We start from the raw sequence: 15,821 nt of genomic DNA, 5'->3' as shown, positions 1-15,821 counted from the left end.
AAAGAGGCTCGCCTTGGCATACAAGTGCTGCCTGTGGCCAGACGCCCCTGGGGACGAGGCTGTGAGTGAAGGAGAGAGGCTCCTGGATTAAGTGACCCCAGACAAGGGAGGCAAGACATTTGCTCCAGAAAAGGGCTCACGGATGAGCCTGGGGAGGCCGGCACTCACTCTGCCCTGGACCTGGTGTGGGAGAGAACCACGCATATGGAACACCAACGCCGGGACAGGGACCCCGCAGCTGGGCCCTGGGGGGAGCACATGTTTCCTTTGTAGGAAGGAATGACCTGCTAACAGCGGTTTTCAACCTGTGGGTCGCGAGCCTTTGGCGGTCGAGCGACCCTTTCACGGGGGGCGCCTGGGACCGTCCTGTGTGGCAGATATTTGCATGACGATTCATAACAGTGGCAACATGACAGTTGTGAGGTGGTGACGAGAATAGTTTTATGGTTGGGTCACAACCTGAGGAACTGTCACTTTAAATTTTTTTAAAATTTCTTTCATTTTATTTCTAAAAGAAAAGAACCTATTCTTCACCATTCTGCATCTCCAAAGGCTTTGGCAAATATATAATCTCTTCCGTTAAGATTCATAATGCCATCCTTGAGTAGAAATCTCCATTTGTTTTTACTTCTGAGCACCTTCTCAAATTGGCATACAACCACATGATCAGTATCAAAGACTTCCTGTCCTTCCTCATCACTCAGATCATCTTCACTATTGAGGGGCTCGTCTGCTACCTGCCCGCCTTCAGCTCCATCTTTCTCTTTGTCTTCCTCCTCATCGTCATCATCGTCATCATCGTCTTCTTCCTCATCTTCATCTTCTTCCGATGATGTATCCCCAGTTCCATCAACTTGCAGTGCCCGTGGGGCCCGTTGTTGGGCAGGCTGGGCCTGTGGTCGCTGCTGGCCAGTTGCCGTTACCTGCGCTGGTGCTGGTGTAGGTGCCGCCGCTGTTGTAGGTATGACTTGAGTCTTATTTCCCGTAAATAAGATTTGCTGAGGCTGGATGCTGACACCCGTCGATGGTGAAATCCCGCCAGGAAGAGGGGCCAAAACCTGTTTTATGACAAGAGCCTGTCCGCCACCAGGCTGCATTGGTGGTATAACCTGTTGTTGTAGAACCACGGACTGCTGAGGCTGAACAATATACTGAGCGCCATTGGCGGCTCTGACCACTTGAAGAAGCTGGCCTGAATTTGTTAATATCTGTTGGACAGGAGTCACACCTGCAGGGCGTGCTAAGGGGGCCGCGGGAGCAGCAGCACTCCTGTTGGATGCCTTCATAGGCTGTATCAGCTGAGAACCAGGAGCAATGACTTGTGGTGCAGCGGCCTGTGGTGCTGCAGGAATAAGGACCCGCGGAATCTGCGCTCGCGGAGGTACCGTAGGCTGTGGCTGAGCTTGCTGCTGCTGGTGGTGGTGGTGATGGTGCTGCTGCTGTTGAACTTGCAATAAAAGCTGCTGCTCTTCTGAAGGAAATCCATCGACTGCCCTAGACTGCATCAGTTTATTCTCCCATAGAGTTTTTAGTTCCATCAGAACTTGTTCATCGACTCCATCATCCAAAAAGATGTCTCTCACATCATTAATAACATCTTCGATCACGGATCTGTATAACTTAGGCACGGTGTTTGTATTTGCCGAGTTCGCCATTTCCACACACAACACAAACAAGAGGGGGCAACCCGAGAAAACAAGCTAAAAATCAAAACCAAAGGGGGGAAAAAAAAGAAAACAAAACACCGGAGAGTGACCCAAGCAAGCCACCTCAGGATGGGGACGGGGGGATGGTAAACAAAATCGGATCCTGAAGTAGAGGGGAGCGGTGAGAGGAGGGAGGGGGCAGTCCCCCTGAAGCTCAAAACCTCAAGAATCGCCCTTTATAAAAAAGCCAAGACCCTCAAGGGGTCTGGATGCCGGGGGGGGGGGGGGGGGGCTGCCCTGTGCCCAGGAGGAAAACCACCACTGGTCACCACTCCCCAGGCCACCGCTGCCACCACTGCCCCTGTTCGGGTGTTAGATGTTGGAGTCCAGTCCCAGCAGGTCCAGGGTTTCCCAAAGGTGTGGACCGAGTCGGCGAAGAATGAGTGACACGGAGACAGCATTCAGTTGATCAGCATAGCCAGGTTCTCTTGCCAGGTCCTCCAGCCAGGTTCTGTCTTTCTTGTCCTGTTACATCTATATTTATACCAGTTGATTTTAATCCTATCCATTCTATTCCAAAGGTTAGGGCGTGTGTTAATCTAGTTCTGTTGAGTTTAATCCTGTCCATTCTATTCCAAAGATTAGGGTGTGTGTTAATCCAGTTCTGTTAAATGTAATCCTGTCTAAATTAATCTCTGTGTTCCATTATAAGGACTATTCCAAGGTCACTGCTCTACTGATAAGCTACGAGGAAGTGACTGAAGGAGATTATCCTACCCAGTAGAGGTTATGTCCTCCCAGCCCCGCTGTTTGCCTTCCCTGGGACTGCCCTGTGTTGGTGGGTCTCCAGGGGTATAGGCTTTGGTGCTTTCCCTGGCGGGCAGACCCCTGGGGATGTGGGCCCAACAAGTCCCAAATTTATTGCCAACAGTCTTAGTCCAAGTTCTTCATAAGTAGTCCATGGTATTTCTGTAACACTAGGGGATTTCACTGATTTATTCTCTTCCTTATTCTTGTTAATCTCTAACTCCAGGGAAAAATCCCTTCCTGGGGAAACAACCTTTCTCGGGGTGGTTGCCTTGGTTGGAACACATAGCGCTAAGGAGGGGAGCAAACATATTAAGAACAGTATGCCATATATGCCAGGTCCCTTGAAACAGCAAGCATGGACTGGCTCCCGGCACCTCCCCCCCCCCCCCCCCCCGGGCTGGTGAGGAAGGAAGAGGGGGTGGAAATAAGAGAGCACCTCATTCTGGGGGAGGGTAGGCCTGGGAGACCCAATGGGGGAAGGAGGGCTGCCCTAGTGCTTCACAGTCTCGGGGATGTGTGGGGTGGTGCTGGAGACAAAGACAACTTGGGGCTCCGCTCTGCCATCTCCTGGGGTGTGGGCTCCAGCTGCTGACCTGAATGGCCCCTATGCCCTCGGCTGGGGATGCCCGCATCCCCTTAGGGCAGTGGTTCTCAACCTTCTGGCCCTTTGAATGCGGTTCCTCATGTGGTGTCCCAACCATAAGGTTGTTCTCATTGCTGCTTCATCCCTGTCATGTTGCTGCTGTGATGAATCGTCATGTGAATCTCTGATGTGCAGGATGGTCTTGGGCGGCCCCTGTGAGGGGACCGTTGGGCCGCCGGAGGGGTCGCGACCCACAGGTTGAGAACCGCTGCCTGAGTGTGAGAGGGAGGCGTTCCCTCTCGCTTTGTCCACTTGGTGACAAGTGTCCAGGCAGCATCAACTACGGGAGGAGGAAAGGCGCCGGCCCCCCCCCAGTGCCTTCCGCCTGCGTAAGAGGGTGTCTCTGTGGCCCTGTCACCCAGAGAGGCCTTGCCGAGGCCTCCCGGGCACGGGCATCGCTCAGTGCTGGAAGCCGGACGGTGGCCCCTACCCGCCGGGAGGAGAGAGGGCGGTGCGCACAGAGCATCAGGGTCCAGCCGGACACGCTGAGAGATGTGTGCGCGGGGGGTGGGGGTGAGGGTCCAGCCTTTAGGGGTCTGCAGGGGCTTCCCAGCTGCAGTCGCTCCCCAGCTGTGTTGGATTTTTTTTTTTTGGGGGGGTGAGGTGATTTTTGCAAGAGAACCATAGAGATATGGACTTGACAGGTTGATTTCAGCGAAAGCCTGAACCAGTGCCTAGAATTTCCTACCGCGGACTCCTTGTCCTATGAAGGAATTGAAGTGTTTATTGCTTTGGTCCGTGGTTGGCAAACCGCGGCTCGCGAGCCACATGAGGCTCTTTGGCCTCTTGAGTGTGGCTCTTCCACAAAATACCACGTGCGGGTGCGCACTACAGTGCGATTGAAACTTCATGGCCCATGCGCAGCAGTCGTATTTTGTGGAGGAGCCACGCTCGGGGGGCCGGGGAGCCGCGTGTGGCTCGAGAGCCGTGGTTTGCCGAGCCGCAGTTTGCCGACCACTGGCTTAGGCAATGTCAGTTTTCGGTAGCTTTCCACCACGTTCTTTGCCAGTTTTTGCATTAAAGCACGCCAAGGAAAAAGCTAAAATTCTCCATTGTTTTGGCTGTGATTAGCATTCTTTTTCACTTAATTTATGTAAAGAGAAAAAGAGATGGTTTTCTAACTCCAGAAAAATGTCCTTTTTTTTTTCTTTTTCTTCCCTCCCTCCCTGCATTTCTTCTTTGCTCTTTGAATTATTTAAAATAATATCAATAAAGTAAAAGCCAGTGGGTTTAATATTTTTAAAAAAAGAATTTGAATGGTTAAAATTACAAGTTTGACATCATGGTGCAGGAACGGTAATTTTTCTGCACTATTGACTACTAATGGCCCCTACAGTCACATTGACACACTAAAAGCAAAGTTCAGTTGCAGCAGGCATGGCATAACATCACTAATATATTTATAAATACCAAAATGCACTTCAGAGAGGAAAATCAGTAACACTTCTAGAAGATATTTTTAAGCTTAGGCACATCTCAAAAATCCTTTTGCAGCTGATATTGAAAATAGTCTCTAAAAATTATTTCAACAATGCTAAAAATGTTGGCTTCCATAGTTTCAAAGGGATAAGAAATTGTCTTCCTAAAGAACACTTTTAAGGAATGATATTTTGAAGTTGTGTAAGTGAGGAGAAAATTTGTCTGAGCTATTTTATTTTTCTACCATTCTTTCCTCTAGTGTTTATACTTCTTAATATTCTTCACTATGTCGAGATCAAAAGTGATTTATCATGGATATTGTTGCACATGATTTTTCAATTTTTCCTCCTCATGACATTTAGAGGTGGTAAAGTTGAAAATCTGCTTTTAATTCATCCTCACAAGATCTGAACTCTTCTCAAATAAGACTTTTTTATTGAAAAACTCCTGGCTTCTGCTGAATCAAATAACTAAAAATTAAATATAGCTCTTAATGCTTCTAAAGATTAGCATTATGATATAATCTAATTTCTATTATCCTGACTTTTTATTAACATTTAAAATTTTATAAACATTTGCTGGCTCAAAACGGATATTATGTTCTTGTTAATGTTATCTATTTAATGCACTCTCTCTTATTCATAATTGCTGCTAATATTGTTTAACTCTTTGAAAGTTCTTAATAATTCTTGTATACCAAATTAGCAGCTTTCAAAATCAGCATTATTTCAATAGTTTACTATTATAATAAATTAATATGATTATAATTGAACTGCCTGAAGAAATGCATAGGTGTTTTCATTCCAAGTTGTATATAGAAGGCTCACCTAAATTTGGAAATTAATATTAGTGAATATCAGATGTAGACTATCAATTCGAGGACCAAACCATGTTCATATCCCTGGCATCATTGCACTGATTAGAGGTAATGGGAGTGTGTGTAGCCATGTCCCCATTGAGCAGTGATCCAAGGGCTTGAAATGAAGTGGGTATTTGGTTACTTTGTCTTTCAAAGTCCACGACTGAGACTGAAAGCAGGTATCATATTTTTTCTTTCTGAATTCTGAAGCCAAAGTTAAACTTCAGGGCATCTCTTCATAAAAAAAGAATTCCTACATAAAATTAAGAAGAAAGAAAATACTACACAAATGGCCTTTGTCTATAAACAATATCTAAAGAGGAAACTTGAATCATCAGTAAACTTATGGAAAGCTGCTGAATTAACTCTGCCAGGAATCAGGCAATAAAAATTGAAACAGCAATGAGGTGCCATTTCACACCCATCAGGTTGGAAAAAATACCCTGTCATTAAATATCAAGCATTGGTGAGAATACATGTAAATGGAAGCCCACAAGCAATTTACTAATACAAGTGAAGATTATATACTTAGCAGTAAAGGGAGATAATGAGGGAGTTGGGCTGTATCCCAACAAGGAAATACTATATAGCAATCAACAGGAACAAATGAGATCTACTTTGTCGAATTTGATTTTAAAATTGAGTGAAAAGAGCAGGCTGAAGAACAATAATTAAAATGATACTTACATTTTAAAAGATGTCAAACAGGTATGTTGTGGCTATAAATACATAGTAAATATATAAAGAAAATACTTGGGAAGGTTGCATAACAATTTTAAGATGGTGATTACTTCAGAGGAGGGAGTCAAATGTAGTTATTCATTTATTAATGTATTGTCCTTTTAAAAAACAGATAACTCCCTAAAATTATACATAATCCTGTCACAGAAAAATAATTCCTTATTTATTATTGTTGTAGTTCACGACAATTCTAAAATAATAACTACATTGTGATGAAAAATATAGACTATCTTATGATTCTAGGATTCCTGGCACTTCCTGGAAATTTTAATTTATGTTTCCTGACTCCTGAAGATAAGTATGTGTTCATAATTTGGCAAAACAAGGTATCAGTGTACCAGGGGCCTGACTCCTCTTAAAGAGTACAAAACTGGTATATCTTTTGATATATGGTATGCTTTTGAGTCCATACATTCAGGCTATGTACTCTAAAAACAATAGTCTGTCAGACTTGTAGTACCATTCAATCAACACTGACAAAAAAAAAAAAAAAAAAAAAAAACCACAAACAGAAAAACAACAACAACAACAAAAAACACATACAAATTGCCCGCAGTACTCAACAAAGATGAATTGCTGGAAAACTGTGATATACCAATGATTATAATCAAACTAATTCCATTGTCTCCACAGTATAAGAGCAATGGTTGAAACATTCCACATTTATGGTGCCATTGGGTAGAATAAGGAATGATTGGAATAGGTCTGAGAGAGCTACCCATATTGCACGAGTCTCTATTCCTGAATTTGATTTCACAGTATTATCATTTAGCCTTCCACACCATAAATGGGAAAGTGCAGACTTGGAGTGGCTACGTTAATGACACAAATTCCCCAATTCCTACATTATTTGATACACTGAGCCATTGCACACATAATATCTAATGAGATGTGAGCATAATCTTTGAATTAAACATCTTTGGGATTGAAATGGCTCATTGTGCTCTACTTTAACTATTTCTATGAAGTGCATGCAATGTAAACCAACCATTGGCCCACTAAAACCTTAAAGGGACCGCTTTTCACCTTAGGTTTCTCATTTTTGTGGCTACAAAATCAGAGTAATCATACACATGACCAGAGATTTTAGGAAAATGATTTAAGCTCTTTAGACAGAATCTCGTGGTTTGACACCTTCTCTGCCAGGGGTGAGATGATGCCCTCCATGTCAGAATGAAATGTGTGCTGGGCATGAGTGTTCCTTAGCAGCTGGGGTGAAGATGAGGACCTCTGGGAATGGTTTCATGATAATTCCATCTCAAACACAGAAAATAACCTCAACTTCAATGTCCTAATTAAGGCTTCTGAAATTGAGGTAGTGAAGGAAAAAAGTAGCATCCATTCTCTTTATTTAGACATTCTGACAGAAAGTATAACACAACATCTGTTTTATACTAGGTTTAGAACAAAATCACAACAGACACATGTTTTGCCTCTATTACCAGAGACAGAGTCTGCCTTCTCGAACCCTGTCTGGACTGAGACCCAATTGCTCTGCACTCACCTGCCTAGAGCTGATGGGCTCTCTCTTTTCTCTGTCAATTCAAAGACATTCCAAATTCCAACTGTCTACTGCCTTCACTCTTCCTTAGTCTCTCAAAAATAATAATATAATATCAAGGAGATAAATAGTGGGTTCTTTAAGTTGAATAATTAAACTTTAATCATGAAATATTTAAACTGAAACAATCTTTAGTGATTATCTGTTTCAAATACTTTCATTTTTAGAGTCACAAAATGAAATCAAAGTGATCTTGGCCTCACGGTATATAACTTTTAATCCAGAGTCCTTTCTACTTAACCATCAATATTATGTAGACACTTATTTTCTGTCTTTTCTCTTTATTTTGCTAAATATGAGAATGTTAAAAATCCGATCTGGGCTTGCATTCACATTGCTATCACATTGTATTTAAAACCACAATCAATATTTAGAGGGGGGAAAAAATCTTCAGATCGGTATTTAATTGCATAAGAAATCAACAAATATGAGGCTTTCATGAAGACATAATGGTTCAGTTTGTTGCAAATCATCAAAAATATGTCAGAGGATACATTTCATAAAATTAGTTTAATTGCAATAATAAAAATTTTTGAGGTATTCTATAGAGAATACTTTCAAGTCCACACACATATGTGTGTGAGTGTTTTGTATTCTCTCATGCCAAAGTTCATTCTGCAATTAGATAAAAGTTTGTGATCCAGCACTTTTATAACCAGTGCAATGCATTTCTTCTTTATAGCATTTGCCACTCTCCTAACAGTACAATTACATGTGTTAAGTGTCTCTCTATAAATTGCATATGGGAAGAGCCTAGTCTGAAATTATTCATTTATTTTTTAATAATAAATGCAATGTGATGAATCACAGGAGTATAAGCTAATTGTTTCCTCAATAGAAAATCCTTTAAACTCTCTTTACAGTCATAGGTTCAGGAGATATTTTGGGACTAATTTCAGCTTCTATTGCATGAAGTTGTTGTATTAATAAGGATGACATTCATAATGAATTTTTTTAGCATCTATTATGTGCAAGATTATGGGTTCTAAAGAGCTCTAACAACTTTTCAATATAGTCATAAATTTGAAGAATGCAATATAGAGCTACAGGCTGAATTGTGCCACTCAAAGAAATATGTTGCCATACCTAGAAATGTGGCCATATTTGGAAATAGGGTCTTTGCAGATATGATCAAGCTAAAAATAAGATCATATTAGATTAATGTGAGCCTTGATCAAACAAAGTTGTGTACTCATAATAAGAGGAGAAGAAACACAAGCAAAGCAAAGAATGGTATGTGAAGACAGGCAGTGATTGGAGTTATGCCTTAAAAGACAAGGAATACCAAGGATTACCTGCAAACACCAGAAGCTAGAACATGGAATACATTCTCACGTAGACCATCTAGTAGGAATCAGTCCTGCTGACAGATTGATTTCAGACATCTGGCCTCCAAAACTGTGAGAAATAAATTTCTGTTGTTTAAGCCACCAAGTTTTAGTACCTTGTTACAACACCCCTAGGAAACTAATACAAAGAGTTAATGCGGTGTGTTGGAATTTATACTTGAACAGTAGAGAAATGGGAGTTTGTATTCCAGCTCTTCTACTCATTGACTATGTGAAGGGGAAAGTTACTTAATCAATCTACTAATTAGTTTCCTCACTTATAAGATAAGAATTGTTATATATACTCCAAAGCTATGAGTATGATATAAATTTAAAATATATAATACAATGTCTAACAATGACATGTAGTCAATAAATTATGATTGGTACTAATTACTCAAAGCATTTAACTTTAATATTGCTTAAGATCAGAGTCACAATGCATATTATTTCACAATATGTATTAGTTTACACTGCCTGTACTACTGGGGTATGCACATTCCAGGCACTCAATAAATGCTTTTTTGATTGATGTAATGGTTTTGAAAGCAATTGCAAAGCTGTCCTCTTTCTTCATATTTAAAAAAATATATATGGGGAAAGGAATTTATCTGTTAGTACCAATTTGCTTGATATTCACAAAAACATGCAATCATTTAGGAAGAGCATGGAAAAATTTCCACTGGGCCTTGACTAGGAAGCATCTGACACAGAGGCACCTTTAAGAAACAGTGTGCCCCATCTTCATTGCTATCTAATGAAGGATCATTTGCATTTCCCTAACCAAGCAGTGATCGTTCTTCAAGTATCAGCACCTGTCCATGACTTTGCAGACGTGTCTTTCTGGAAATTATAAAGTTGAATGAAATTGAACATTTGTTAGTTCATTTCCCTCTTTGAAAATATCATTTTAATTTGCATTGCGGAGGATTCTGGTCCCATCTTGATTCATCACTGGGGACAATTCCTGTTGGTGAATGAGAAACATAAACTCGTTTATCTTTATATCACATTTGTGGCAAATTAAAGTAAAAATGTAGAGTTTGCACACTAAAATAGTTCTACTGTGGAGCAATGTGGCAATAAAACAGCATGCTAACAAGCATGACATGATGAATGGAATACAATAAACTGCTATGATTTCCATTACTGCCCCCAGCCGCTCTCAGGAGTCTCACCTACTAGGACACAATAACAATGCTCCAGGGAGCCCAGTTAACCACCTTGAGGGCAATGATCCTCAGCTTTTCCAGGATAGCCATTCAGCCACACCAAGATGAGGAACACTGGGTCTCATGACACCTCATTTCCAGACATCTCCTCCCACTGTGTTTGAATGCAGGTCCTGACAACCACAAAATGTGCAATATTGGCAAGGGGTGGGAGCAATGTTAGAACAAGATGTGCCTTGAGATGGCATGATGCAGAAGGAAGAAGGAACATGGACTACTAACTTCTTCAAACTTCCTGAGAACAAAGGGTCGACAGTGAGTGACTCCTCCATTTCTTACTTTTCAAGGCACTGTTTTAATAAGAGTTGGAGAGTAATTACTTTGGAGATATTTTACGTTTGAAAAGAGTTCCCAATACAGATCAAAACAATTTAATAAACTCCTTTTTTGGATTCCATCATTACTTTATTGTGACTTGGCAAATGTGAAATATATAGGGGTAAGTACTCCTGCATAGTATTTCACTGTCCTATAGATTTTTAAATAATGTAGGTCAAGTTTCACATTCTGTGTACCTTCAATATTGAAGTCTGTTACTCATACTGTACCATAAGGAGTCCATCCTTCTCACTTCCTTAGGCCTCTCACAATCTAAACGCTCAACATTATATCTCCCCATCATCTCTTAAATGTGCACTTAACTGGCCAATTTCTTTGTTTTCCTAGAATATTAAAGGTATTTTTTTCAGTTGAATAATACAGCATTCACCATTCATTTATAACTTTTTTGCATTGACTTTATGTTCAAGTTTTGTCATATGATGGTTTATTCTTAAGGTTTTTGAGGAATCTCCATATTGTTTTCCATAATAGCTTTCCAAAAAAGGAAAAAGTGCCAATTCTTCCTTTTCTCCACATCTTCTCCAACATCTGTTATTTCTTTCTTTTTGAGAACAGCCATTCTAACAGGCATGGGGTAATATCTCAATGCGGTTCTGATTTGCATTTCCCTAAAAATTAGTGATGTTGAATATATCTTCAAATGAGTCTATCAGTATACCTCCCTTGGAAAAATGTTAATTCAGATTTTCTGCCCATTTTTTAAATTGGATTGTGGTTTTTTTATTGTTGAGTTCTATCAGTTTTTTAATACATTTTGGATATTAACCCTTATTGCAAGTATCATTTGCAAAGGCTAGTCAACTATTTAAAGAAAACCACCATGATTCAGTTTTAGACCCCAGTTTAGGAATTCCTTTCAGTGTTAATATATGAGCAACACAAGAATGTAAGTCTAATTAGGTTATAATCAAAACATGTTTTCAACCAAAAGTGCATTATCTGACTTGATCACTCATCTTATTCAGTAGACTTGGCTCTGGATGACTTTTAGCTTTTTCTAAAAATTTAATCCCTTTGCAAGAGATGAAATTTACCACTATTCAGATCTTAAAAAAAAAGTGCTACAGGCTTTGAAGAAAATTACAAAAGAAGAATTCAAACAACATTCGGAGCTATAGCAGCATCACTAACAGAATTGTGTATTTGCCCAAGGGATGAAAGTTATTTGAAGATGTATGTTCTGATATGATAAAAATAGTGACATAGCATATTTCATTTGCAAAATTATTAAGTAACACTACCATGTGAGAATTGCAGCGTCATAAGCCTTACAGAAGCCTGAATAGTCAGAGAAGGTTAAATGGAAAAGATAAAATCTGTTCTAGGCTTGGAAGGGTAGACATTTTGTCAGCATCTATTATTATCTGAATAAAAAAAAATATGTTTTACTTATTCAGAAGGTACATCTTGGTAATACTAGTTACATTTCACTGAGGAAAGAGTTGAATCTGAGAGACAACACAGAGGTCCAAAAGGGCAATGTCAAGAGCCACAGGCAGAGCAGACTGAAGTGGATAGAATGCCAGAGGGATGGCAGCATATTCCTTTCTCTTGCCAATGAAGGCCAGCATTTTCCTAAAGAAGGAAAGCCTCACTCACCACCAACCACCACCACCAAGGAAGCCCATGAAGGACATCAGTAAGAAAGGCAAGCAGGGTCTACTCTTTCTGTCAGAAGGCAACAGAGGACTCCCAGCACCAGATCCGTATCTGGCTACCTTACACAGTTATTTGGTCCTTAATCCCTATTTGCCTACCAAAATTTATAGGTTTTGTTTTTGTTTATTTTTCCTAGGAAGATGCCACCGAACAGGACTATCAATTCTGACTTTTATTACCATGCCAAGAGAATGGCTGTTAAATGACAAGATTATCAGGACATTTAAAAACATAGAGATGGATTCACAAAAGGAGACTGGAGATGATGAAAATGATCTTTTCCCACTTACAAGTGTCACTCAAGTGAAATCTACTTGCTCTTTCTATGCCTCAAAGGGAGCAGGGAGGGAAATGTCTGGTAATGGGAGTATCACATATGTTGCAAATCTCTAAGTGTTCTAAAGGTTATTTGCAATCCACATGGCTTGACATTTGCCTTCCAAAACACTAAAAGGAATAACTTAATTGATTCTCCCAAAGAAATATAATCAGGCTTAATTGGAATTTGTGCCGGTCAAAATATTTGAGTTTAGCATCTGGATAATTGAAAAATAAAAGATACAAAAGCCATTTGTTAGTTGATGTCAGTATATTAAAGTTGAGAAGTGTTTGAAAAGAACATTGGAACTTAATATACAAGAATTTGTGCTTTGTAAGAATTCAGGTTAGTTCTCTGGTAGTTTGTTTTTGGGGAGGAGCCTTTTACCAGATTTTGAATCTATAGAAAATATGTCAAAAACAAGTCAATAACAAATTTTGCTTCTGTACTAGGAGGCTCAACACAAATACTGCCCAACTGTCATTGTTTAAGTTGCAGTTTACTTATGAGCAATTGAATCTCATTATTTCAGCCAAATTACGTTTTACTGCAGTGAGAGCCATAATAAAATAATTTAAACTGTTTTATCTGCACTTTAGATTTCAGTGACATGGAAAAACGTTGAGCTCTCAAGAAAAAGGAATGTCTTTTTAATGAAGAAAAATATCCCAGAAATGGTAACCAGAAAGTTTTGTTGACCTAGAAATTAGGGGGAACAGATCGCATTTTAGCCAGATCTTTACCATCCCTATAGTTCATTTAGCGAGTGATTGTTAACATTATGGGGAGTAAATAGCAAATGTTTCTAAAAGTTATGTGTGTTTGTCAGAAATACACAAGGAAGGGGACTTAGAAGTATTTTCAAGGGTTTGCATGTTATTGGCAATGGATCTTAATTATCCCTAATTGCCACTTCAAATTGTATGCTGTCCTTGCCTTACTGCAGGCGTGTCACTAATAAAACTTTAAAATTTCAAGCTATGATTAGTTTATTGTTGAAATCACGATAGTAATAATGAGGGTGAGAATAAAAAAGTTAATGTGTAAGAAAAACAGAGAAAATACTCTGTGCTGATGGAAAAGAGTTTTAACAGAAAGAGGAGGAAACAATAAAACTGGAGTGAATGGGTTTATGTTGTTAAAAGTTGTCTGATGGGAAATACCTAAGCTATTACTGATGAACTACAGAGAAAAAAGAGAGAAGGGGATCTGTTCATGATCCATTTGAGAGAAAAATAAAGTTGATCGTGGTATAGGAACATTTTAGTCAGATAATTTATCTAACCTAGGGCAGGGGAAAAAAAGAGACTAGAATTACTTGCTTGATTTTTAAAGTAATGTGTCAGAGTGGGACCTGAGCTTGTGAGGTGACAGGAGTAGGGGTGGGAAGGTAAAGGAGGAGACAGAAAAAATGTGCTGAGAAGGAACATAAAAGATATTTTCTTTTGTATTTGAGAATGACACCGGTAAGTGCCATTGCCACACTTGAGCTTCCTGAAGGCAAGGTAGGAGTTTACATGGTCCCTTACCCTCATAAGGAGCCTCGCCCAGAATATAGATCTGCTGCTCATTTGTCTATCAGTGATGCCTGGCAATTTTCTGGGTAAGTTTGCGTGATTTTATTGAATTAGGCTCCCACCTTCCTTCCCCTCCTGTTTTACTCAAACCACCTCTTCAGAATTTTCCCAGAGTAGATCACAAATTAGATTAGAAATAACACTATTAACAAAAACAGAAAAGGGAAAACTGGATTAGTAACAATCTAAGGACAGTGCTTTGATTCAAATGAATCAAGTGCATATTGAATGCCTACTAGTACTTATAGATCTGATGCTGTGCTATGAAATTTCACATGTAATTTCTATTTCAGATGTAATTTCAATTTCAGATATAATTTTCCTTTAGTATTTAATCAATCTTTTAATGATCACATTCTCAGCAACCATATACAGGAGTCAGAAGGCTACCCAGCATAGTCTCAGGTTCAAGTCAGAGGAGACAGAAAACTAGAGCTGAATCATCACAGGTTGGGACCACTGGGGGGGTAAGCCTGAGGGCCAACTCCAGGGTCCCTGTGTCTGCATTTCTGACTTTCCTACTTCTCCTGCCTTAAGTATCAAAGAACCATTGCATATCAAACTGGCTATTAAGAGCCTTCAGAACATTGACATGTAAGTGAAACCAGTCATAGGTGCCATCCATCTAAGAACACTAGGCAATTTATTTTGAATCAAAGCATTGGGGTAAATAAATCCACTCATTTATATATTATTCAGCCATGTATTGAATACCTTCTACATGCCATGCACTAGTATAAGCTTTATTGTTATATATCAATAGAAGCTATAAGTGACACACTAGAAATACAGATTTTAGGGGGACATCTGTAATACCTTCAATAATAAAGATAAATTAAAAGAAAAGATGAAATGTGAGTTTGGAGGATGGTGATGTCAAGGCCTTTAGTCTCCTCTAAAATCAGACCACAGTGAATTATTTTCTCAATTTCCTTTATTTTGACTACATGTTCAGAAACATTGGTAGTTTAACAGCAATAACAAGTCCAATTGACCAATGCAGGTTGACTACACCTGAAGCGATGGATTCAACAGCACACACCTAATCTCTGAAGGGAGAGGGAGTGCAGAGACACATAAAGGAGTCCATGCAGCAACGTGTTCATACAAAATGCAAGAAGAACACATCCACATAAATGAGAAGGAATAAGTCTAAAACTAGAATAAGTCTTCTTCCAAGAGATTGTCAACAGTGATAAATGCATTCATAAAATGTAGTTTTATGCAATGGTGAGAAATTCAGAGCATCTGATATAATAATAGCCTAATATGCTAAATGTCCAGTCATCCGGTTAGCCATTCAACCAATCAAAGCGTAATATGCTAATGATATGCCAAGGCCACTCAACCACTCACTATGATGTGCACTGACCACCAGGGCGCCATCCCTAACTGGCCAACCTCCCGCATCCCACCTTGGCACCGATTGTGCACCCGTGGGGTCCTTTGGCCTGGCCTGTGCCCTCTTGCAATCCGGGACCCCTTGGAGAAAGTCAGACAGCCAGTTTTGTCCCGATCCCGCAGGCCAGGCCAAGGGACCCCACTGATGCACAAATTCATGCACTGGGCCTCTAGATATTTTATATTTTTTCAAAACCATATTTACATTAACTGTACATCTATGTTATATATGAGTGACAAACACATAAAATTTTAGACAACAATTTCCCATGATATCCAAATCC

At 39.9% G+C, this 15,821-nt stretch overlaps 1 protein-coding gene across 1 annotated transcript; it reads right to left on the bottom strand.

Annotated features, from left to right (window-relative positions):
• Nucleotides 1-530: 530 nt before the first annotated feature.
• LOC132239059 (transcription initiation factor IIA subunit 1-like) lies at nucleotides 531-1,727 on the bottom strand. Its single transcript, XM_059704924.1, has one exon. The coding sequence runs from the start codon at nucleotides 1,653-1,655 to the stop codon at nucleotides 531-533; it is 1,125 nt and encodes a 374-aa protein (XP_059560907.1). The 5' UTR covers nucleotides 1,656-1,727.
• Nucleotides 1,728-15,821: the final 14,094 nt, after the last annotated feature.

The sequence above is a fragment of the Myotis daubentonii genome, chromosome 8, assembly GCF_963259705.1.
Source record: "Myotis daubentonii chromosome 8, mMyoDau2.1, whole genome shotgun sequence".
Taxonomy (NCBI): Eukaryota; Metazoa; Chordata; class Mammalia; order Chiroptera; family Vespertilionidae; genus Myotis; species Myotis daubentonii.
The sequence above is the reverse complement of the archived record's forward strand: the minus strand, read 5'-3'. Positions and strand labels throughout refer to the sequence as shown.

Excerpts from the sequence above, each read along its gene's own strand:
- LOC132239059 (XM_059704924.1), bottom strand. The coding sequence starts at position 1,655 with ATGGCGAACTCGGCAAATACAAACACCGTGCCTAAGTTATACAGATCC.